Below are 24,068 nucleotides of genomic sequence, written 5' to 3'. Positions count from 1 at the left end.
AAACATTTTTTCCAGAACAGTGAAGCTGAATGCTGCTTAAAGAAACTTACTTCATTCTCCATTGCTTTATTGAGGGTCTTTACAGTTTGTTACTTGACTCTTCGGAAAGGTAGATCCATAACCAGGAAAATAATGTTTGAATCTTACATTGAGGATAGCAGGAAGTTTTCTTGTAATGCTGTTTTGATTATTTTCAAATACTATTTATTAACTTGTCATAAGAACCAAACCATAACTCGTATTAACATTAGATATTTTCCTTGCAATGGTAAATATGTTTGATTTGAACTGTGCTCCTATACAAACTGAAAATTTGGGTTATGGAAAATTTTAATAGACTGAAGTCCTGAATATGTTATCAACAGTAGCAGCTTATTTGGTGTTGTTGAGGAATGTGATATTCTTCAGAAATGTAGATAACTAGAGCTTATGTTTCTTTTCAAGTAGCAAAACTAAGATTTTTAAAAAAAATCTTTGCTGTCTTTTGAAGATTATTGTTGATGTGCCTGTTTCCTAAAAATACCTCATTTTCATGGTTATAAAGTATATTTTAGTATTGGGATGCTAAAATATAGCTGTAGCTATTAAGGTATGTAGGACTTTTAACTACTGTTCTAAATGTCCCAAAGTGGCAGACATTTTTTTTCTTTAGTAATTCTTTTTTCTGCTTTTAATATTTCTCTGCTCACTCATTGTCAAATATTACTCCTTTTTAATTTTATTTTTTTGAAATCTGCTCCCCTGTGTAAACCATACCCTGCTTCTAGGCAATCAGAAGTCTTTTGGAGAAATAAATACAGGTTTATAGATATGTACACACACACACATATGTATGTGTATATGTATATATTACATTACTAACATAGTCAAACAATTCTTAAATTAAAACTTGTGAAAGCACCACCAAAGGAACAGATAAGCTTTGTGGCAGCTGTTTATTCTAGAGGCCTATTTTACTTAATCTCTAGTTTGTGACTGTTTATCAGATGATTGATATTTGTATATTTCTGCTACAGTGAAAGGTTCTGTGTTTCCGTTAAGCATTTTGGGACTCTATTTAGACCTTTCATCTTTTCTACTTAAAGAGCATGAGTATTGGTATTAAGAAGCTTTCTAATCAGAGAAATACAGGTAAACAGCAAGTTTTGATTGCAAAAATGATAGAATTTAAGATAATGTGGAATGTATTAGTTGTTGTCATCCGCTAAACACGTTTACCTAGGGGGCCAAGAGAGAAGGAGAGTAAGGGATGTGTGTGGTTGTGTGCATACATGCATGTGCTTTAATGATATAATTCAGGGGATCATAAACTGGTGCATGGTCCACATCCAACCAATAGGTATTTTTTATGATGTGCCAGCTAATAATGGTTTTTGTGTTTTTAAAGGGTTATTTTTTTAGAAACGAAAAAAATACGTGGTTGGTAAAGCCTAAAATATTTACTATCAGACCTTTGTAGAAATTTGCCAACACCTTATAATAATTTATTTTTATTAAGTCTTCATTTTATGCTCACTAAAAAAAAAAAAAAATTTTTTTTTTTTATAGTTACCCTGGATCTAATTTTTATTTATGCCTGTTGTATATTTTATTGTGTTCGGTATAAGCTCAATGACGGCAGGACTCTATCTGTTCTGTTTACTGCTAAGTCCCTAATGTCTGGAATACTTATTATAAATATTTTTTAATGCAATTGATTGAATAAATGAATGAACGGAAGGATGGAGGAGGAGGAGGAGGAGAAGTATATTCCCCTAAGCAGCCTGAAACTCTCATTGTGGCTGTTGTTGTTAGTTGCCCTTAAGTCGATTGCTACTCAGTGGGACCCCATGTGTTACAAAGTAGAACTGCTCTGTAGGGTTTTCTTGGCTGTAGTCTTTACAGAGGATACCCTGGTGGCATAGTGATTGAGAGCTACGGCTGCTAACCAAAAGGTCGGCAGTTCGAATCCACCAGGCGTGCCTTGGAAACCGTATGGGGCACTTCTGCTCTGTCCTGTAGGGTCACTATGAGTCAGAATCGACTCAACTGCAATGGGTTTGGGGTTTGTTTTTGTTTTTTGTTTTTTTTTAATCTTTACAAAAGCAGATCGCCAGGCATTTTCTCTTGGTACCACTGGGTGGATTCAAATCACCAACCTTTAAGTTAGCAGTAGAGCACAAACCATTTGCACACCTAGGGACCTCAGATTCTTGTTAGGCATAAAAATACACAAAGGTAAGTCTGTTACAGTTTCTGTTTAGCAACTCACAGGCTAAAAATTTTGGCAGTCTGTGTCCCAAGATTGGTAGATCAGGTGGTAGGGAGAGAGAAGATCCTGGCAAGCTGTCTCATTTATAGTCTGGAAGCAGAATACTCCCTCAAGGAAGCCCCCTTTTTGCTCTAAAGGCCTTAAACTAACTGGTTTAATGGAGGAAAATCAGCTTTAGTTAAGGCCAGCTGATCTAATCACATGTAAATACTACATAACAACATCTAGACTAATGTTTGACCAAACAACTGCGAACCATGGCTTCATCAAGTTGACACACAAAAAATTAATCATCACAGCAACATTTTAAAATATAATTAATTATAGGTAAAAGATTGTTTTCAGGTTTCTGCTTTGGATCATATGCTTATGGCTACAAAGTGCTTTTTTCCAAGGGACCATTTCCAGTCTCCCATATTCACGTGTTCTGTGGCACAATTTGGGGGCCTGTGAGAGGTTTGGGGTACCTATTGTTGTATTTTTTTGTTGTTGTATAGCTCTGGACACAAGACTATATAACTACTGAATGAAGACCATTTTCTCTGGTTGAATCAATGGCACTGGGTTTGGGTTTTTGGTTTTATTGTTGTATAGCTCTGGACACAAGACTATATGACTAGTAAATGAAGACCATTTTCTCTGGTTGAATTTCAATTAACGGCCAATCAACTGGGGGAACCAATTAAAATGAAAATCTGAGCTCCTATGGGATTCTGTCCGCCATGAAGATGAAAAGTAATAATTATATGAACCTGCCCCTAGAAAAGGACTGAGCTAATTCTCAAGAAGTGAAGAAAAGCTGAGCACACCAGAATACGTCCATACTTTCATTCCTTAATTTTAGAAAAACCAATTCTTAAAGAAAATCTACAGATCCGATATAAAATATTTTATTTTAGAATAGCATAAAAACATGGTGTCCCATACCAAAAAAACCAAACCTACTGCTGCTGAGTCGATTCCGACTCATAGCGACCCTATAGGACAGAGCAGAACTGCCCTGTAGAGTTTCCAAGGAGGGCCTGGTGGATTCAAACTGCTCACCTTTTGGTTAGCAGCTGTAGCTCTTAACCTCTACGCCACCAGGGTTTCCATAGTGTCCCATAGTGAATTTAAATAGAGTTGTTAAAATTTTCATTTTAGTAACTTACAATCAGATGGATCCTGGCTGAAAACAGAATACCTGAAATATGTTTTCTTGTGTTTTATTAACTATGCAAGAGCATTCAACTGTGTGGATCATAGCAAATTATGGATAACATGGCAAAGAATGGGAATTCCACAGCACTTAATTGTGCTCATGAGGAACCTGTACTTGGACCAAGAGGCAGTCGTTTGAACAGAACAAGGGGATACTGCATGGTTTAAAGTCAGGAAAGTGATGCATCAGAGTTGTATCCTTTCACCATACTTACTCAGTCTGTATACTGAGCAAATAATCCGAGAAGGTGGACTATATGAAGAAGAATGGAGCATCAGGATTGGAGAAAGACTCATTAACAACCTGCGATATACTGGTAACACAACCTTGCTTGCTTGAAAGTGAAGAGGACTTGAAGCACTTACTGATGAAGATCAAAGACCACAGCCCTCGGTATGGATTACACCTCAACATACAACAAAAATCCTAACAGCTGGACCAATATGCAACATCATGATAAATGGAGAAAAAAATTGAAATTGTCAAGGATTTCATTTTACTTGGATCTACAGTCAACACCCATGCAAGCAGTAGTCAAGAAATCAAAGGACGCATTCCATTAGGCAAATCTGCTGCAAAAGACCTCTTTAAAGTGTTAAAAAGCAAAGATGTCACTTTATGGACTAACATGCGCCTGACCCAAACCATGGCGTTTTCAGTTACCTCAGATGCATGTGAAAGCAGGACAATGAATAAGGAAGACCGAAGAGTTGATACCTTTGAAGTATGGTGTTGGCGAAAAATACTGAATATACCATGGACTGCTGAAAGAATGAACAAATCTGTCTTGGAAGAAGTACAACCAGAATGTTCCTTAGAAGCAAGGGTGGTGAGACTTCATCTTATGTACGTTGGACACATTACCAGGAGGGACCAGTACCTGGAGAAGGACATCATGCTTGGTAGAGGGCCAGCAAAAAAGAGGAAGACCCTCAACAAGATGGATTGACACAGTGGCTATAACAGTGAGCTCGAGCATAATAGAGATTATGAGGATGGCGCAAGACGAGTCATGTTTTGTTCTGTTGCACATAGGGTTGCTATGAGTTGGAACCAACTCGATGGCACCAACAACGTATTCAGTGTTTTAAGAATTACATAATGCCATAAAGTCTGTTAAAAAGCACACTTGAAAATATATAAGATCTGTAAATGATCAGTTGTATCTTCAATTTCTTCATGCTGTTTCTACCTAGATGAAAATATTATACATACTACTAATTAAAGAATGTGTTCACTGTAACAGTGCATTAGTGAATATCTTGCATAGCTCATTTATTTCAAGGAAGGAGTTAAAGCAGAGAATGATTGTCATATTGCCCTGAAATACTGATGCATACACAGAGACTTAAGAAGTTAGTAGCTCTCCCCCTCTACTGCTCTCTGCGTTAATTCACTCATTGTGTTAATTCACTCACTCTACACAATTGTAACACGTCCTCATTTTTTGTTTATTGTAGGCTTCTCCAGCTCACACAACTCCACAGACCCAAAACACAAGTGGTCGTCGAAGAAGAGCAGCTAATGAAGATCCTGATGAAAAAAGGAGGAAGTTTCTAGAGAGAAATAGAGCAGCAGCTTCAAGATGCCGACAAAAAAGAAAAGTCTGGGTTCAGTCTTTAGAGAAGAAAGCAGAAGACTTGAGTTCATTAAATGGTCAACTGCAGGTATGGTTGCATATATGTGAATTTTGTTTTATTTATGTATGTTTAATAATTATAGACTTGGCTTTCCCCTATTTTTTCTAGTTAACCATCCAGACATCTTAGGACATAATAATGAGAATTTATGGAATCTATAGTAAATCATACTTTTATAAACTTATTTGAGTAATGAGATAAAGTGATGTAAAACTGTCAGCACTGATACAATGAGAAAACACAAAAGTACGTCAACTCTCTGGCCTGAAGTTTTATAAAGGTGTGATGTAAAATTCAAACAAGGAATTTAAAAATTTTTAAATATCTTTGGTATTTCACATTTTCTTTTTTTGCTGTATACCACAACCATAAAGTTATTTCAGTAGCGGTTTTTATTTTCAAGTTCTTTTGTCCTTTTAATTATAAATTTTTGTTTGTTTTATTCAAAGTGAATATAATGTTCATGAAAGGTGCCAGATTGACAGCTTTGGAAACTGAAGGGCTCTGTTTATCCACAGACCAGGTACAATATGGCCAGTGGCAGTATGCATCGTTTCATACTGCCCTGTCGACATGCCTCAAATACTTTTCTTAGCTACCTCATGGGGTACAAGGTTTTAAGGCTCTCTCCTCATCATTCCTTGGCCCCCATGGTAAAATTTCCAGTAATGGCTATCAAGTAGCACCAGGTCTGTCTCCTTCCTTCCGTACTTCCCTTCCTCCCTTTTGTTTTTGTTTTGTTTTACGGTGTCTTATTTTTTAATGTTGAGTCTTTTTCACTAAAATCTTTCTGAACATGAGTAGAAAATTGACTGTCATGTATCAATTCTTATTAATATAGTTCAACCTCATGAATTACCCATTCCCAGTTAAAATGAATCTTTTTTGTATAATCATAATGGATGACAAGGACCCTGTTCTCTTCTTAAATCTATCTTTAATAAAGATGCTACCAGCATAAATATCTGTTTAAATGCTTAGGAAAAGGTTTTAAGCATCAGGCCTAGCGTTTAACCAAAAGTCAAGTTTTTAACTTAAAATTTTTTCATATGTGAGGCAGGCATCTTTAAAACTCTGTTGTGCTTGCATTTTGACATGTTAGCTTTGGAACAGATAGTCTTGCAAGACTTATTTTTAACCATTTAAACCATGAAGAAAAAAATTTAAACACTACATTGTACGTTGTATAGACTTCAAATACATACTCATATACTGCAGTACATTAAGAACTATTAATCATATTATCATTATCTGATAAATGAATTTATATTCAAAAGCTATCTTCATAGTTTTCTAGAAAAAAGTCTTAATTTTTTTCCCTCCAAAATAAAATGAAACAGATTATAGGTACTAATTTATTTATATACTAAAAATAATGGCTATTTTTTATCAGGTTTCTGTGCTTAAATGTCAACTATACAATTATAACAATAATAATTGTTCAGGTTTTCAAATGTTAATATTACATTAACAAAGCAATTTAGGTACATCTTTTTTTTTTTTTTCTTGTTCTTAATAAAATCTTCTGAATGGCTTTGCTACTTAAAGTTGTGTGAAATTGAACACAAGAATCTCTGTTATCCTCAGTTGTTTTGCCTGTAGAATAGGGATGATGACACCTGCTGGTCTCAACTTCTCAGGGTTGTTGTGTATATCAGTCCAATTAAGATGAATGCAAATGTTTTTCATACAGAAAATTTTCATTTTAATAAGACAAATTTATCAATATTTTCCTTTCTAATTTGGCTTATTGTGCCTTATTTAAGAAATGAAAATCTTTGACATCTGTGAAATGGTATATAAATATATGGTATCATTTACAGGGTATTCTCGGACTTTAGGTTGGCCCAGTTTTCTCTCTTGACCCAAGTCATGGCAGTATTAACAGCTTTTAATAATATACTGATTATTTCCTTAATTATACTACAGTATTAGTCATCATTATTAATAGCACCAGTGCTTTATTATTTTGGAAAAATATAGGAAATTCTGTATTCCAAATAGATGTAATCTTTACTTCATTAATCTCAGGCTTTTTTCTGCATGCAAACAATCATAGAAATGTCATTATTATAACATTGTGTCTTTTTGTACTTCCCAATTTGAATAAAAGTTTCTTAATTGGAGGAATAAATAAAAAGACAAGATTTATCTCTTACGTAAAAGTTAGATGACACTTCATTTTTGAAGCATGAGACTTTCAAATGAAAGTCAAATTCAAGAAATCACTAAATTAAACTCTATAGTTGAACATGAGTTTAGTTAATACCCCAAATTACAAACAGAATAAGTAAACAGTGTTTTTAAAAATTAAATACTGAGTGGTAATAGCATGGTTAGGTAAGAAAAGTTCTTAGTTTTTGAGAAGCAGACTGAAATATGAGGAGGTGAAATAATGTGATGTCACAGATTTGCTTTAAAATACTTCTGCAAAGAAGAAAAATAAGGTCCATCTGAATATATTTACATGAGGAAATGTCTATAATACATTGTTATGGACAAAATATAACTTACATAGTAAACTGTATAGCATAATTCTTTTTCATTAATGAAGAGTTTATAGTTAGGTTTACTTAAAGGAATGAAAATCATATAAGTATAGGTAAAAATGTAGGAATGACATGTACCAAGATGTAAACAATGGTGAGAAGGGGAATGGGAAGCAGAGATGGCTAGAAAAGAAGGGGTACTTCAGTTATGACTTCTGTATTATTCTTTCAAATGGATATATGATTTTTTATTTTTTGTTGTTTCTAGTTGTCAAATAAAATTAAAAGTTTTTAAGAAGTAAATGACAGATTGGAGTTTCCAGAGTGTGAAGAGTTAACATTCTTATAGTGGACTCAGACGGAAAAAATTTCTGTCTGCCAATAGCAAAACCGTTAACTGTGAAGAACAGAACGACTTGTAAAGAAAATTGAATGTCAGAGAAATAATTAAACTCTACTTTATGTGAAAACATTCATCAATCCTACATTTCCTTAATAACCCTTCACATGACATACAGGCTCAGCTAATCGGTATGGTGGGCAGTAATAATCCATAGTAACTTATGTATTATGAACAATAAAAGATATAACAAATGTTGGGGTGTGACTGTATTTTTACTGAATACATATTAGGTTTTAGGGAAAATATTAATTATAAAGCCTTATTGCTCCATTCACTGAATTTTCATGTTTCAGCTTTCTAAAATTATTGCTAAGACAGGTTATCTTTCCTCAAATTGTATTAGAGACATGGTAACCTAGATGAAGACTTGGATGCCATTAGTTATAAATTATTATATTTTTAAGTTGGTATCTGATTTTGTTATGTTTTACTTGAAACGGTTTTAACCTGTTTATGGTTTTGTCTTTTTATTTTGGGAATGTTTTAGCATGTTTCCTTTATGAACAAAAGACAGACTCTTCTCTTTACTAACAGTAGCTCCTTAACAACTACTTTATGGGTAAAACTAGGAAATTTTATTGTAGATTTTGCTTTTAAAACTCAGGTATTGCAAAGATGAGTGTGGAAGTAGAAGCTCAGTAAATTTATAGAAGCTTGGTTTGATAGCTGGGTACGTGAGGATATTTCACTCATAAGTTAATCATGTGGAAAAGGCTTTGTTTATTGGTCCATCGACTTATAGGGAATGGAATCAAATCTTTTGTTCTTGGTACCTAAGCAATATTTTGTTTCAGTATTTACCACTTGAAATAGGAAGGAATAGCAACAACTGGAAGATGCCTACAATACTTAATTCCTAAAAGGATACTATTCTGATGTAACTGTCTTCTTTTTTCCCCCCCCTGAGTTTTAACTGTATTCCAAAGGGAGAAAAGAGGTGGTAGTGATTGCACCTCTATTTCATGTATTTTATTCTGGGTTTGGGATCTAAGTCCTTTTTTTATTTGTATTTTTTAACTAGTGTTTACTAGAAATCTTTCTGAGCCTCTACTTCCCCATTGGTCAAGCTGATAGAACAAGTACTATTATGAGGATCAAATGAGAGAGCATATAGAAAAGACACTATGCAAATACTAGCTATTTGTTACTCTGTCATCATATACTTACTGTGTACAAGGCTTGCTATTAGACACTGGGGATGCAACAATGAAAAAGACCTAGTCCTTGCACTCATGTAATATGTGGCCTAGCAGAGGAGACAGACATGAAACAAGTCGTTAATGTATGAGAGAGAGTAGGACCCATGTCATTCCCATTCATTTTGCATAGTATTTTTAAAATATTGCCTACCTCTGTTAAGAACCTTGTCATCATTTTTTTTTTTTTTAACCTACCGTTGTAGATACAAATTAAAAAATTATTTGGTTCTCAAGTATAAGATTTTGCTTCCATGATAACCCATGGAACTGTGTGGTGGGAGTCTTAATACTCAATCATTGACTTTTATGAAGATTATGAAAAGTTCGTATCTATAGCAATGAGAAAAATCCCCAAAGGAAGAAACTATCCGATATTATTTCTTTAGATTTGCCGGTAGTGGCTGAATTAGAAAGTCAGAGATTATAAATTTATAAAATACCTGGTCATCAGTCCATGGCCAAATAACATTAATCAATTGATTGTCCTGGCACAATTTCTTCAGGCTGATCTGCTTCAGATAAACAGTGTAAAAAAATATTACGTGGTCTACTAGTATGTAGTTAGAGGGCAGTGGTGGTTGAGTGGTAGAATTCTCACCTTCCATATGGGCAGCCTGTGTTCCATTGCCAGGCATCGCATCTCAAGCCCAGCCATCACTCATCTGTCAGTGGAGACTGTGTGTTGTTGTGATGCTGACCAGGTTTCAGTGGAGTTTTCAGATCAAGACACTAGAAGAAAGACCTGGCAATCTACTTCCAAAAATCAACCAGTGAAAACCCTGTGGATCCCAGCAGTTTGATCCTGTAGTGCATGGGTCACAATGAGCTGGAGACCAACTGGACAACATCTAGCAACAACAATATGTAGTTAACCTTTGAGTAGCCATCTTAATAGAATGGAGCAACGGTACTGCCCTACTTTTGTCGTCTTCTGCCTAAATTGGTTATATAACCTTTAGTAGCATACCCCTTCCATTTTCAGCCTCTGTTTAATCTGATCTTGACCACTTGCATATGCTTACACTTCAGGCTATGTAGCAAAACTAAATCTACTCGCTTTAAGTCTCGGTCCACTCTCATTTCTGTTCTGCACCCCAACTCTGCTTGCTCTGAAATATTTCTCTCAGTCCCAACTCCTTCCACATTTGCTGCTTTCAGTCTATACCAGTTTTTAAAGAAGTCAAATATTAAGATATTTGTGTGACTTCTGGCCAACATGGCACCATAGACAGAAGCACCACTCTGCCCCTCCACAGTAAAGACCCGAAAAACTTAAGTAAAACAGAGACATATATCATTCCTGGAACCTGAAGTGTCAAATGAAGAGATAAAGAACTCAGCCAAACACTGAATAGAATAAGAAGCTGGCAGAGGACAGAAAACAAGGAGAGAAACCTGTGGAGGGCCCCTATCAGCTAATACAGCACGGATCCACCATCTTGGACTCTTTTCGGGATTGGCAGACGGGAGCACGGGAAAGCAGCTTCACAGAGCTCCCAGCAGGAGACGGAGCACCTGGTACTCTCCAATACACGCTTTCCCACCCCTCATCCTCTCTGCGCTGCTCTTACCTCCAAGCTTCCTGGCTGGCTGCGATGGCCTGGCTGGCCAGGAGGTACAGTGTCCGTGCCACTTGGATTTGCCCCACCCACATTGGAGAGCAGCAGACAGAGTACGGGAAAGCAGCTTCACAAAGTTCTCAGCAGGAGACAGCACCTGGTAACAAGCAATATATGCTTTCCTAACTACCACCGTTTTTCCCCTGCCCCCTTTGGCCTCAAGCTGCTTGGATTTGCCCCGCCCACCGTGGCTGGCCCCCTGAGCTGGTGTTGCTTCCTTCTGTTTCTTTTGGTTTCTTCCGTGCCTCCCACCACTTCCCCCTCCCTTCCCTCGAATACCTGGCTCTGTGTGTCATCTTTGCTTCTTCTTGAAAGGCTGTGAAGCCCCGCCCTACTGGGGAGCTACTCCCCCAGCCCATGGCGCCACACTGGTGGGATCCCTGGGGCTTGCCTTTTTTGCTTGTTTTGTTTGTTTTCTATTTCTTTTCACAGCTTGGGAGCCCCTTCTAGCCGGGCTGCGCTGTATAGCTTAGGAAGCACTCCCCCAATCTGCACAGCCACATAGATGGGATTCTTGGGGGCATTTCTTTTTTTCTTTCTTTTTTTCTGCCTTTCTTCATTTCTCACTTCTCAGTTCTCATCTCTCTATACTTACGTTCATTTCCTGTCTCCTGAATACCTGGTGCTGTGTGACATCAGTACCCCCTCTAGCCAGGCTATACTGCACAGCCTGGGAGCCACTTCCCTGGTCTTCACAGCCCCACTAGTGGGACTCCTGGGGGCTTTTCCTTTTCCAAATATTTATCTAGTTATTATTTTTTTCCTTTTTCCCCTGTTTGGTTTTCTCCATTTCACGGTTTCTCATGTCTCCACTCCAACAGCAAGCTCCTTTAGCACTCTTTTTTTTTTTAACCTTTTTTTGTTTTTGACTCGTGTTTCTCTTTCCTCTCTCTCCTCTTTCCCATACCCCTATTACCTCCACACATCACAACCCACCCCCCACTTTCCTGCCTATCTGCACTGTGCACTGAACTTCACACCCCAAGCAGCACAGGCATGGCCTACCGGAACCTGCCTAGCACTGATTCCTGGCTCACCCTGTCGGCCCTAGTATGTGCCACAAACAGTCCATCCCACCCTCTCCCCTTCTGTTGGACCTGGCCGACTGCACCGTAGCTGAGTGACTGGCCCTGCCCATTGGACAAGGAGGTGAAAAGTATCGCAACTACAGACGAACAAACAATAAAGAACACACAGCCCACCTGCTCAGACATAACCAAATTAAACAAAAAAGCAGGACGAAACAAATCTACAATCAAGAAATGAAGAAAATAACTACTGAATGTCTTGAAGACAGCAGACAATATCAAAACATATTAAAAAAAAAAAAAGGATGGTTCCAGTAGGCATCCAAAATAAAACACCAGATGACTTTCCAGTAGAAGAAAAGGCACTAGAACTACCTGACAAGGAATTCAACTCTCTTAATATTCAGAGCAATCCAAGAGTTGAAGCAAAAAGCAGACAAAAATGAGGAAAAATAGACAAATTTATGGAAAAGGCAGACAAATTCTTGGAATATACAGGCAAATGGAAGAATTCAGGGAAATAATAAGGAACAAAATGCCAAAATAAATTCACAACTAGAATCATACAAAAACAATTAGAAACCCAAAAGATATACAAGATTTCAGAAATGGGCGGTGTCATAAAAGGGCTGAGGAGCAGGTTTGAAATGATGGAAGACAGGATCAGTGAAATTGAAGACAAATACTCAGATACAACTCTGAGGAAAGATCAGAAGAACTAAGAAAAATGAAGAAACCCTGAAAATTATGTGGGATACAATCAAAAGCAAAAATTCGCAAGTGATTGGGGTTCCAGAACAGGGAGAGAAAACACAGAGAAACATTAAAGAATTGCTGACAGAAAACTTCCCTAATATCATGAATGTTGAAAAGCTGACCATCAAAGAAGCTTAATGAACCCCGTATAGGATAGACCCCAAAACAAAAACACCAAGGCATATCATAGTCACACTCGCTAAAACCAAAGACAGAAAGTCCTGTGAGCAGCTTGGAAAAAATCACATACAGAGGAGAAATAACAAGACTAAGCTCTGATTATTCGGCAGAAACCATGCAGGCAAGAGGGCAATGGGATGACATAAAACCTCAGAAGAAAAAAATTGCTAACTGCAAATAATATATCCTCCAAAACTTTCATGCAGATGTGATGGTGAAATTAGGACATTTCCAGATACACAGAAATTAAAAGAATAGGTAAAAACCAAACCAAACTTGCAAAAATTATTAAACGGAGTCCTTCGGTCTGAGAACAGACAACATCAGACCACAGCCTGAATCTAGGATGCAAAATTGTACTAGTCAGGTACCAACCTAGGAAATGAACTCTCAAAGACTATCCAAAACCAAAAGAATTGCAACAGAGAACCAGAGAGGTTAATCTGTAAATGACAACAATGTCAGAACAATAAAAGAAGGAATAAACTGTATAGATATAGAGCTTTCTAAAGGAGAAGAAAGCAAGGTGATACCAAATAATAATAGACTGGTTCAAAGCTAGGAAGATAAGGGTAAATTTCAAGGTAACCACAAGGAAAGTTAACAAACCCACTCATCAAAATAAAGAAGAAAAATATGCATAAAGCCTCAATAAAAACAAAACCTACAAAAACAAATGAAAAAGAAATCCAAGATATTTGTGATAATACAGACTATATATAATTTTAATTTTAACCTTTCATCCGAAAGTAGCTTCAGGACCGTCATTAGGAAAATCCATTACCATTGTAAAACATTTTAAATCAGGATGGTATAAAAGGCTGGACTGAATTTGTATTAAGTGTACCTCGAATTTGGTTTTTTGTTTGTTTTCTTTACTTATCTCTGTAATTTAAAAGTTATGGGGGAAAACTGGTTATATGAATTTTGGATCAGTATAATTTTATAGCATAGATGAGTATTGTATCTTATTGATATATATGAGTCATACTTACCTGAAAATATGTGAAGTTTTCATTTTCAATTTCCTTCTCTCTGGCCTTTTCAGTTGTTTGCCCTGGTAAGTGTGACTCCAATTAAAATTCAGTTACACAAATTTAAGATAAGTTGTATCAAGAATCAAATGGCTTCCACAATAGATGGTTCCTGGTAGAACAGGAGAAAAATGTGGAAAGGAACTCAAATTCTTAAAAAGGCCAGACTTCACTGGACCAGTTGAGACTAGAGGACTCCCTGACACTGTCGCTCTGAGATACTCTTTAAACCTTAAACCAAAATTATCTCTTGAGATCTCCGTTTAGCTAAATAACAGATTGGCTCACAACATAAAGAATATCACACGTGAGTAATGAGCTCCTGTAAAAAACCATCTATATGAGACTAAATGGTTAAAAATTACTCTAAAACAAAGAAGAGAAGGTAAAGGGGCAGGAAAACTAGAGTACTGGAAATGATACAACCACAATGGAATGAATGAGAATAATGATACATTGTCAAAAATGTAACCAATATCACTGAATAATTTGTGTAGAAATTGTTAAATGGGAACCTAATTTGCAGTGTCAACTTCTACCTTAAACACAATAAAATAATATTTTTAAAAAGGAAGAATCAAGTGCCTTACCCGTAAGTCCTTAATGTTCATTACCCACTGTTAACTAGTGGCATCTTCAGATTTATTTGTTAATGAGCCAGGTAGTCTAATTAGGTAGCAGTCATAATACCACCTACTGTTAAATTAGAGATATAGAAACTGATGTTCCATTTATCAGTTTTAAAATCTGCTTAAAGAGAGGATTTCAATGTATGTATTTACTTTTATTTGCATGTATGAGAATAATATCATATTTTAATACTTATAAAAACCCAAAACCAAACCCATAGAGTTGCTCCATAGAGTTTCCAGGGAACGCCTGGCAGATTCGAACTGCCAACCCTTTGGTTAGCAGCTATAGCACTTTAGCCACTACACCACCAGGGTTTCCCTTAATACTTATTAAAAAAAAAAAAAAATTTTTTTTATAGAACTATTTAAATCAACAGTTTAATATCAATTAGATAATCAGCTTATAACTGCTTTCAGAAATTTATCTAATAGCATTTTGTTTCATAATATGGTTTATGGTGAGTGTATAGAGTGTTTAGGACAGAAGGCAATTATGACTTAAAATTGTGTCATTGAAGATGATGCTGTAAAATATAGTAATTTTCATTTCATAATTGAGGAAATTAGCAGTGTAGCTTTGTTAATGAAGTTGTTGGTATAAATGATGAAATTAGGACCTCTGACCTATTTTATATTGTTTAAGCTATTTCATTCACCTTCTTTGGTATTTTTCATCCCCTGGACACAGAATTACCATTGTTGTTGTTGTGTGCCGTCAGGTTGATTTCAACTCATAATGACTCTATAGGACAGAGTAGAACTGCCCCATAGGGATTCCAAGGGTGTAATCTTTACTGAAGCAGATTGCCACATCTTTCTCCTGAGGAGTGGCTGGTGGGTTTGAACCACCAACTTTTCAGTTAGCAGCTGAGCACTTAACCACTGCAGCACCAGGACTCCTTAGAATTACCGTAAACCAAAGTGTTGCCATCACAATTCCAACTCATAGTGACCATATAGAATTACCATAATCCTCTCTAAAATTAAAAAAAAAAAAAAAAAAAAGGGAAACCCTGGTGGCATAGGGGTTAAGTGCTACGGCTGCTAACCAAGAGGTCAGCAGTTCAAATCCGCCAGGCGCTCCTTGGAAATTCTATCGGGCAGTTCTACTCTGTCCTGTAGGGTTGCTATGAGTCGGAATCGACTCGACGGCACTGGGGTTGGGGCTCTAAAATTAATGGTCCACTTAATGCATGTCAGGCAATGTGTTTCATTCTGGGAATAGGGAGATAAAAGATCATCCCTGCTTCTAAGAAATTCCCAGTCAGGCAGAGGAGTCAAATAAGTATACCAAAATTTACAATCCAGTGTATATTTATATATAACTGTGTAAGTTATGAGTGGGAATACAGAAATGGTTACCTAACCTCTTTTTTCAACACAAGTGTATATATAGTGCTGAGTTGGCTCTTGAGGATGAATGGAATAGTTAGCAAGGCAAGGAAGGGAGGGAAAGGATTTTCCAGATAGAGAAGACATTACTGTGTAGTTTTCAAGATAAAATTGCTGTTTTTATAGGTAAAAAAAAAATGATTATTAGGTATTTTATATGGCTCAAACTAATATGAAGGCAGCAAGGGTATGACATGCATGAGACATTACTAGCGTTTTGGTATGACTAAAGGTTAGAGTATGTTGGGAGAGCAGAAAAAGTTGAAAATCAAGATGGTTACAGTTGCCAGATTATGAAAGACATTTTATTCTTGACTAAAAATACATATCCAGTCCTGTCTCATGTTACAGAAATTAATGAGAGAAGTTGAAGAAGTAAGTCTCAAAATCAAGCTAATGTGGAATCAGGCAGAGAGAGAGAAGAAAACTTTTACGATAATATATATTGGATTATTTATAACATGGTTTCTCACCAATAGTGTTGTTAATAAAGGGCTATAATTAACCATATTAACAGTGGCAATTGTAGTATCCATAGACATGAGTTTTCTACATAACATCCTTTAAAGCAAAACTGTTGTACATTTTAGCCTTCTGTACTTCAGTCACTGTACACCCATTCTTTTATTTTTATCATGGTAACATACATAACAAAATCCACCGTTTTAGCCACTTTTAAGTGTACAATTCATTGGCATTAAGAACATTCATAGTGTTGTAACCATCACCACTATCTACTTCCAGAGCGTTATCACCCCAGACAGAAGTTCTGTGCCCATCCTTCATCAGTCACTCCCCACTCACCCCCTGCTTCTACACATACTCATTCTTGTCTCAAGTACAGTATTCTAAATGTAATTAACTCTTTGATTAATGGTTCAGAGTTATTATGAGCATCAGTTTTGTTCCGTGGCTTAATACAATGTTGTACTTCGTTGTTATTGGAATGTGAGGAACCATTTGATCCATATGCTTGCTTCCTACATTTTCTAATTTACTTTTGGGTTCATGGATGAAGTCTGAATGGTTAAGCTTAGTGCAAGTCCAAATAAGTAGAGGTGTTTGTAAATTAATAGTATTTTTATGTTATCAATTTCTTAAATGTATATTGTTTCTAATGCTTGAGTACTGGGAATAGTCATTAATTTATTGTGTCTTTTATATTTGGGAGTGACCCAAAGGAATTAATTGGACTCAGTCAATTTGGAACTTTTTATAGAATTTATCAGGTTAATGCATCCCAGACAAAAGCTGAAGTACTCATTCTGTCATAAGGAGTACGACAAATCACTCTGGTCTTATCAGATTTAGATTTAGATGTGTACAAATTGCCTGGATCAAAGGCATCTAAGCCATGTAGACAGCCCATCCAGTGCCTTGGAATGACTTTTAAGTTGCGATGATTCTTTGGTTGTTGTGGTTCCGCTTATGGAACTTTTCCTAGTTTCTAGAAAACTAGAAACTTGCTTAATTGAGTTTTCATGATGAATTTTTTATTTCCAAGTGAATGGAATCAATGAAAATTCATCTTGACTCACTTGGTGTTTTCTGATTTTTCAAATAATCAGAAGAGCATGTGACATATATAAAATAAAAACACCTTGGACCGGTAATCTGTAATATATAAGAAATCCTAAGGCAAATGGTAAAGTAAAAATCAGTTATGGTATTATTTAAGTTTTTATATAAAGTTGCAAATTTTGGGATAAATGCTTAAACCATAAAGACTGAATTATACTGATTAAACATATTTAAGCAGCATATTTTCTTTATTCCTTGATGTTGTTAAAGATGTCTAATTTTCATGATCATTGCTTGTTTTAAACAGTAAAAAATATGTCTAGTCTGATGCTGGTGTAAGGTGCATAGTTGTTCTCTTCTCCAGAGTGAAGTCACCCTGCTGAGAAATGAAGTGGCACAGCTGAAACAGCTCCTTCTGGCTCATAAAGATTGCCCTGTAACCGCCATGCAGAAGAAATCTGGCTATCGTAGTGAGTAATGTTCCGTTACCTGTAGCCTTAAGCTACATCGGTAAAATACTGCGAGGGTGAACTGAGCTGCTGTTAAAAAAAAATGGAGGCTGTGGTTCTGATATTTAAGATTAAAATCAGAATTTCTTCAAGGTTATTATGGAACAGGAGGGTATACGTAGAATTTAGAGGTTTTATTGTTTTTGTTTTTGTTTTTTTATTTTTCTACTTCTGGCTTTTTTCTAGGTGTTACTATAAGTTAACAAAAGAGGTTAGTTAATAATTCAAAATACACCGTAAGTACTGATAATATTTTGTGTATTTCTCAGGGTACCATTTTAGTTAAAAAAAAAAAAAAATCAGCTATCTTCACTTAAGGATATATAGTATCTGTTCACAGTATCTGATCCTTTTCTTTCTTAGATAATATCTGCATAAAAACCAAAAAACCAAACCCACTGCCATCAAGTCTATTCTAACTCATAGAGACCCTATAGGACAGAGTAGAACTGCCCCATAGAGTTTCCAAGGAGCGCCTGGTGGATTCGAACTGTGACCTCTTGGTTAAGAGCCATAGCACTTAACCACTATGCCACCAGGGTTTCTAAATATCTGCATAGTGTAGTGTTTTTATTATTTGGAGCCTTTATGTATATCATTCTAGTTACTCGTAAGAATGCTAAGACAGAACAGTATTTAAATTATCAGCTTGTAAGTTTCCTCTTAAATTTTCTCCCCCAAAATGAGATTCTTCTGTTTTCAGCACTTTAGAGGTTAATTGTGCTTTTTCCTTCTTGTAATGTCCTTCTTTTTTGATAAGATGCACAATGTTAGAACCAGCTGTTACTCTTGAATAAATGGCCAATTTTGTCCATGGTACACAAATTTGTAACAAATAACAGAGCCGGGAATGCATTAGGCAACATTCATAATATGTAACCCACAGCTTTCATTTTTATGATTTAGTGATTTCGGGATATTTGTAAATGTGAAGATTGTTTCAACCATATGTATCCACTTCATTTTAATTTGCCAGTGTCAGTAATTCAAAAGAAAGAAACATTTTGTATTGGATACAAACAGTTCCTCAGGTGCTCACGATAAAACTTAATGGCCACCATCTTTACTTGTAGTCATTGTAAGTAGTTTCATCAGAATGAGCAATATTTTTTAATTTAAAAGATTCAGGGGATTTAGCAACTCTCTATTGTCATATATATTTAGAGCACTGATTTTTGTCAGTTTTGAGCATATAAATCTCACTCAGCCCTTTGATATCTAGTCATTTTGACAAGATGGTGAGACACATTGTGGAGTAAATTGGAACTATATAGAAATGTGTTTGGGGGTTTATACTAACAATGATTGCTGCAGGGAAGAGGCCATTATGGCTCCCATCTGACAGAACAGTATAATTTCCTATAGAAGCTACTGAGGGCAGTATTATGCATACGTGGTTTTCTTAAACAGGAAAGTTTTCTCGAATTTTGATAGTTCAAAAGGAAATATGTGAATGATTCTATAAAATTAGAAGGAAACAACTCAGATTGCATTCAGTTCATAATATCTGCATTTTTAAATTTTATTAAGTCATTTCTTGGATGATCCCAACAGTTTTATCTCTATTATCCAGACTCAGCAAATACAAGACAAATTTTCACTCCAAGCAATAGATTTATGAAGATTTAAGTGTATATAGATGGTCATATACTATATTCTAAAGTTAAATAAAATGTCTGAAAATCCAGATTAATAATACATTTTTATTGACTATATAGTATTGTACTAGGTTTTGAAAATGCAAGAAATAAGACATTTTTGGTTTTTGGAGATATTTCTACCTTTGTCCTGTCTAGTCATACAGATCATCAGTAATGAAAATACTGTCAAAGAAAAAAATGTGAAAATAATGTCAACCTTTGGTGACAACCTTTGATGGACAGGAAGAACCCCCAGGAAGCGTCAGTATTCCTGGCAGTGTTCTCTTTCTTAAGTTGGGCTCTGGGTTCCTAGGTCTCATGTTGTCATTGTGCTTCATAACTTGTATATGCTATGTGTGTATGGGCTGTAATACTGGATTTCTCACTTTCTGAAATTACTTGATTCCATTCTGCTAAAATAAGAAAGATGTAGGAGATTTGTTGTTCAGGCATAAAAATTGGTAGATTTATTTTCATGAATATTTAGAATGCCCTTTTCTGAATATCATTTCAATTGCAGTATCTAGAGTTTTATATGGATTTTTTATTTGAATCCCAATTAATTCATGCAACTGTAACAGCTGGTGGCATTTAAAGTCTAAATATTTCTTATTCTCATGTGTATGCATCATTGGAATCAGGTGTTGTAATCATCCATTGCTGCAATAGATGGAGAGTCAGCTGGAATAAATATAGTTCTGGAAAATGCAGAGGGAATAATTTGAAAATATAATTTGTATGTAAGAATTCATTTTGTTTATGCCTGTAGTTATAAATTCTCTTTTTTATCTTTTAATAAGAATGACATGTAGGCAAACAACTAGTTTTCTTTAATGCATTGGTTTATATAAATGTTATAAGAACTTGATAAATGTTGGATTACATCTATAAGAGACTGTCTCTCAAACTCCCCACCCCCTTTCTTTCTTAACATTATTTAGCAAATATTTCTTTAGCTATATTCTGTGAGGTACTGGGCACCCAGATTTTTCTGTGTGTATGGTTGTGCCTTTATATGACTTGTTGCAGGTAAAATTACCTATTTCATGACTTACAGTCACCTTTTTAATTACTCAATTGTAGTCATACTGACTTACCTAAATAATTTCTTTTGTAAAATATCTTCTAACTTTATACTCTGTTTACTGGCTCAGTCTACTTAATATATTCTTACAGATACTTTATTTAAGAAAATGAGTAATTCTTCTTTTTTCCACTCAGCTGCTGATAAAGATGACAGTTCAGAAGACATTTCAGTGCCAAGTAGTCCACATGCTGAAGCTATACAGCATAGTTCTGTCAGCACATCCAACGGAGTCAGTTCAACGTCCAAGGCAGAAGCTGTAGCTACTTCAGTCCTCACCCAGATGGCGGACCAGAGTACAGAGCCTGCTCTTTCGCAGATTGTCATGGCTCCTTCCTCGCAGTCGCAGCCCTCAGGAAGTTGATTAGAACCTGCAGCACATCAGTTTTAGATACTCATTATGACTTCAAAGGGAAATCAAGGAAAGACCAGTTTCCGTTCATGCGAAATCTGTGGTTGTAATTTTTTTTTTTTTACTTGAAATTAAATTTGGCTCTAGAGTTGGCGTAGCAGCAGTTGATGATCAGACTGAACAACAGTTTTTAGTCTCTGGAAAAAGACTGATTTTGCTTTTTTTTATAAATATTGTTAGATTTATTAATTTTTTCTGTGCTCAATGTGTAAATTGTATTATAATTCATTGTGGTTATTTCACTTTTAATTTGGTGGTGTTTTAATAAATGGGGGTGTTACTGAATCTCTCTTCCCACTTCCATTTCTTTTGCCCCCCTCCCTCAATGTGATGCTGTGTTGTTATATCATTTATACCAAAGTTCTGCATAGTCCCTATTGACTTTGTAATGCTAACAAGGTCATAAAGCACTAGGTGAGAGAAAGATAGAAATTTGCTTTTAATCTTTTTGCCTTTTATTTTGCACATTATGCAAAAGGAAGAGCGTTGGGGAACACTTTTTTTTTTTAAGTGAATGAAAACATAGTAAAAGACATACAGTGCTTTTATGCACATTCTTAAACTAGATCAACGTCATTAATAGTTTTTTTTTTTTTTTGTAAGATTTAAGTAGACATAAATTTTGGAATCCTTCATCATTTCAAAAATGACTATTTTCAAGTCTTAAATTCAGTATTTACCCTATGTTTTGAGGCTAAAAAATATGAAATTATGTAATGTACAATACAGGGTTATCTGGTATCTAATAATTTTTAAAATTAGCCTCCTCTTTTTCAGATTTTAGATTACAGACTGAGAAATGTATGCATAATCAAGTATGGTATGGTTGCCAGAAAAGCCTAAAATTACTACTTAGAAAATTTAAGACTGTCTCCCCCCATTGTCTTGTACTTGCGCGCTAACTTGTACTTATTCTTGTGAAAGCACTGTCATCTTTTAGTAGCAAATTTTGATAATGTTTCTCGTGGAAAAAAATCAGTATCTATCTTTAGAACATTGTAATTATAACGTGAGAAGCAAGAATGAGTGAGAGTGTGTGTGTGTGTGTCTGTCAGTAGTTCATGCCAGCAATCTTTGCTTGAATGTTTAACGATGCCTTCAGTGTGATGCTGGCCAATAGATGACTGCAGTTTAAGATGTCATTTCTGTGCAGGCTTGGATAACTAACATTCCATGATGTAGTTTGTTTCTGATGAGATGATTGTAGGTACACTTTTCTCATTTTCCAATCATCTGTGGGATACTGAGTTTTCTAATGTGCCATTATCAATTTTTATTCTGTAGTTATGTTCACAATACAGTACAATATTTTAAAATAGATTGAATTGTTAAAAAAAAATTTAAAAGGTAGTAAATGTGTGTACGAAAACTTTGTAAAATAGCTATGAGTCCTACCCAGTAGCAACTTCTGGCTTTCTAGCAGGATTCCATTATGTACATATCTGTAATACATTTATAGGAAGTTGTGTAGTTTGTTCTGCATCCATACTACACTATTTGCTAAAGTCTCAGTGCCATCTCCTAATGAGACTGACATTTTAAAAGCCTGTGTGGAATATCCTTGATAATTCCAAGAAATATCCCACCTGCCTAAGTTCCAAACTGGGAAACATTCAAGTTATACAAATGACATTTCATGACTTTTAAGTATGAAGATAATAGGAATTTTATTGTTTGGCTTATTAAAAATGAGAGACTTTTTAGTTGATAATTTTACTTTCAAAATTTTTTATTTTTAACTGAATTTATAATTTTAAAGTAACCAATTTCTAATCATGATTTTGCCACAGTTATGCTAAGGAGTTAATCTCAAAGGCACAAAATATGAATTCTGGAAAAAAGGTATTTTTATTGTAGTTTTGATGGGTTAGGAAAAGCCTCATTGGTTCACTCTCCTAAGTTTTTCAGTGCATATTTCTTTCATCGTATTATTTATGCAAGTTAAAGTTCTTTGGTAACAGGATTCTTGGCAACTGTAAAATAAAACTACATAGATGTAAGAAGTCATGTAAACGGTTAATGAGCTTACCAAGGTTAGCAAAACTTTCATTGTAAGCTGATCTGTACTCAGCAAATAAAAATCATTATTAGTTGTATAAACACAAACTCCATTTTGACTTTCAAGATGTCACACTACTTCTGTACCTAGCATTTTGAGTCCTTATATTTGCAATGTTACACAAACTGTACTATTTTCTTTTATGTGCAGTTTGCATGAGTAAACCATCAGAGAATAAATTCTATCTTTAAATTATGTTCATAATTTGCTTGTTCTTACCTGTCTTTCGTAAAGTTAAATCACCTGATAATGATAGTTGGTCTTTCCCCCTCCCCCCTTTTCCTTCCTAGGAAGAACCTGGCATTCATTCTATTTCTGAGATAAAATATCAGGATACTCAGACCTTGGTCTACTCCTCTGCATTCCCTTGAAGACCCATCCATATGCAGTGAACCTAATTTATGTGCCCTGCCTGCCATATTCCCCAACTTCCGCCCTGGATCCACCTGCTTTTGGTGTCTCTTCTTGACCGCCTAACAAAACATCTTAAGCATAACATGTTCAAAACTGAACTCCTAATCCCCTCCCAACCCGAAAACGTACTACTCCCACAATTTCATATCTCCATTGATTACAACTCAGTTCTTCGATTTGCTGACACTAGAAATACCTTGCTGTCATCCTTGATCCCTCTCTTTCACACCCCACATCCAACCTGGCAGGAAATCCTTCAGAATAATTTTAAATTCGACCCCTTGGTATTCCTCACCCAGCTTACTGCAGTTACCTTGTGACTGTCTCCTTGCCTCCACCGTTGCCTACTACAGCCCAATCTCAACACAGCAAAGCCAGAATGATGCTTTAAAAACATAAATCAGGTTACAGGACTCTTACTCAACCCCAGAGTGGCTCCTCATTTCGCTCAGTAAGAGCTGGAGCTCTTACAATGTCAACAAGGCCTTAGACAATCTGCTTCCTCATTCTGTCCTGTTACATCTCTGGCCTCATCTCCTACCACACTGTTTTATTCAGCAAATGTTCTGAGTGCTACTAGGTATGAGACAAGGAGCCCTGGTGAT

The 24,068-nt window shown here is 35.7% G+C and overlaps 1 protein-coding gene across 1 annotated transcript in view; it reads left to right on the top strand.

Annotated features, from left to right (window-relative positions):
* ATF2 (activating transcription factor 2) overlaps positions 1 to 23,217 on the top strand; it is an 87,636-nt gene extending 64,419 nt beyond the window's left edge. Inside the window, exons 12-14 of the mRNA XM_049887496.1 lie at positions 4,913 to 5,119; positions 17,710 to 17,815; positions 20,716 to 23,217. Coding sequence (XP_049743453.1) covers positions 4,913 to 5,119; positions 17,710 to 17,815; positions 20,716 to 20,942 — 540 coding nt within the window. The 3' untranslated portion in view covers positions 20,943 to 23,217. The remainder of the gene's footprint in view (positions 1 to 4,912; positions 5,120 to 17,709; positions 17,816 to 20,715) is intronic.
* The last annotated feature ends 851 nt before the right edge of the window (positions 23,218 to 24,068 follow it).

This window comes from Elephas maximus, chromosome 6 (assembly GCF_024166365.1).
Source record: "Elephas maximus indicus isolate mEleMax1 chromosome 6, mEleMax1 primary haplotype, whole genome shotgun sequence".
In the NCBI taxonomy this organism is placed as follows: domain Eukaryota; kingdom Metazoa; phylum Chordata; class Mammalia; order Proboscidea; family Elephantidae; genus Elephas; species Elephas maximus.
The sequence above is the reverse complement of the archived record's forward strand: the minus strand, read 5'-3'. Positions and strand labels throughout refer to the sequence as shown.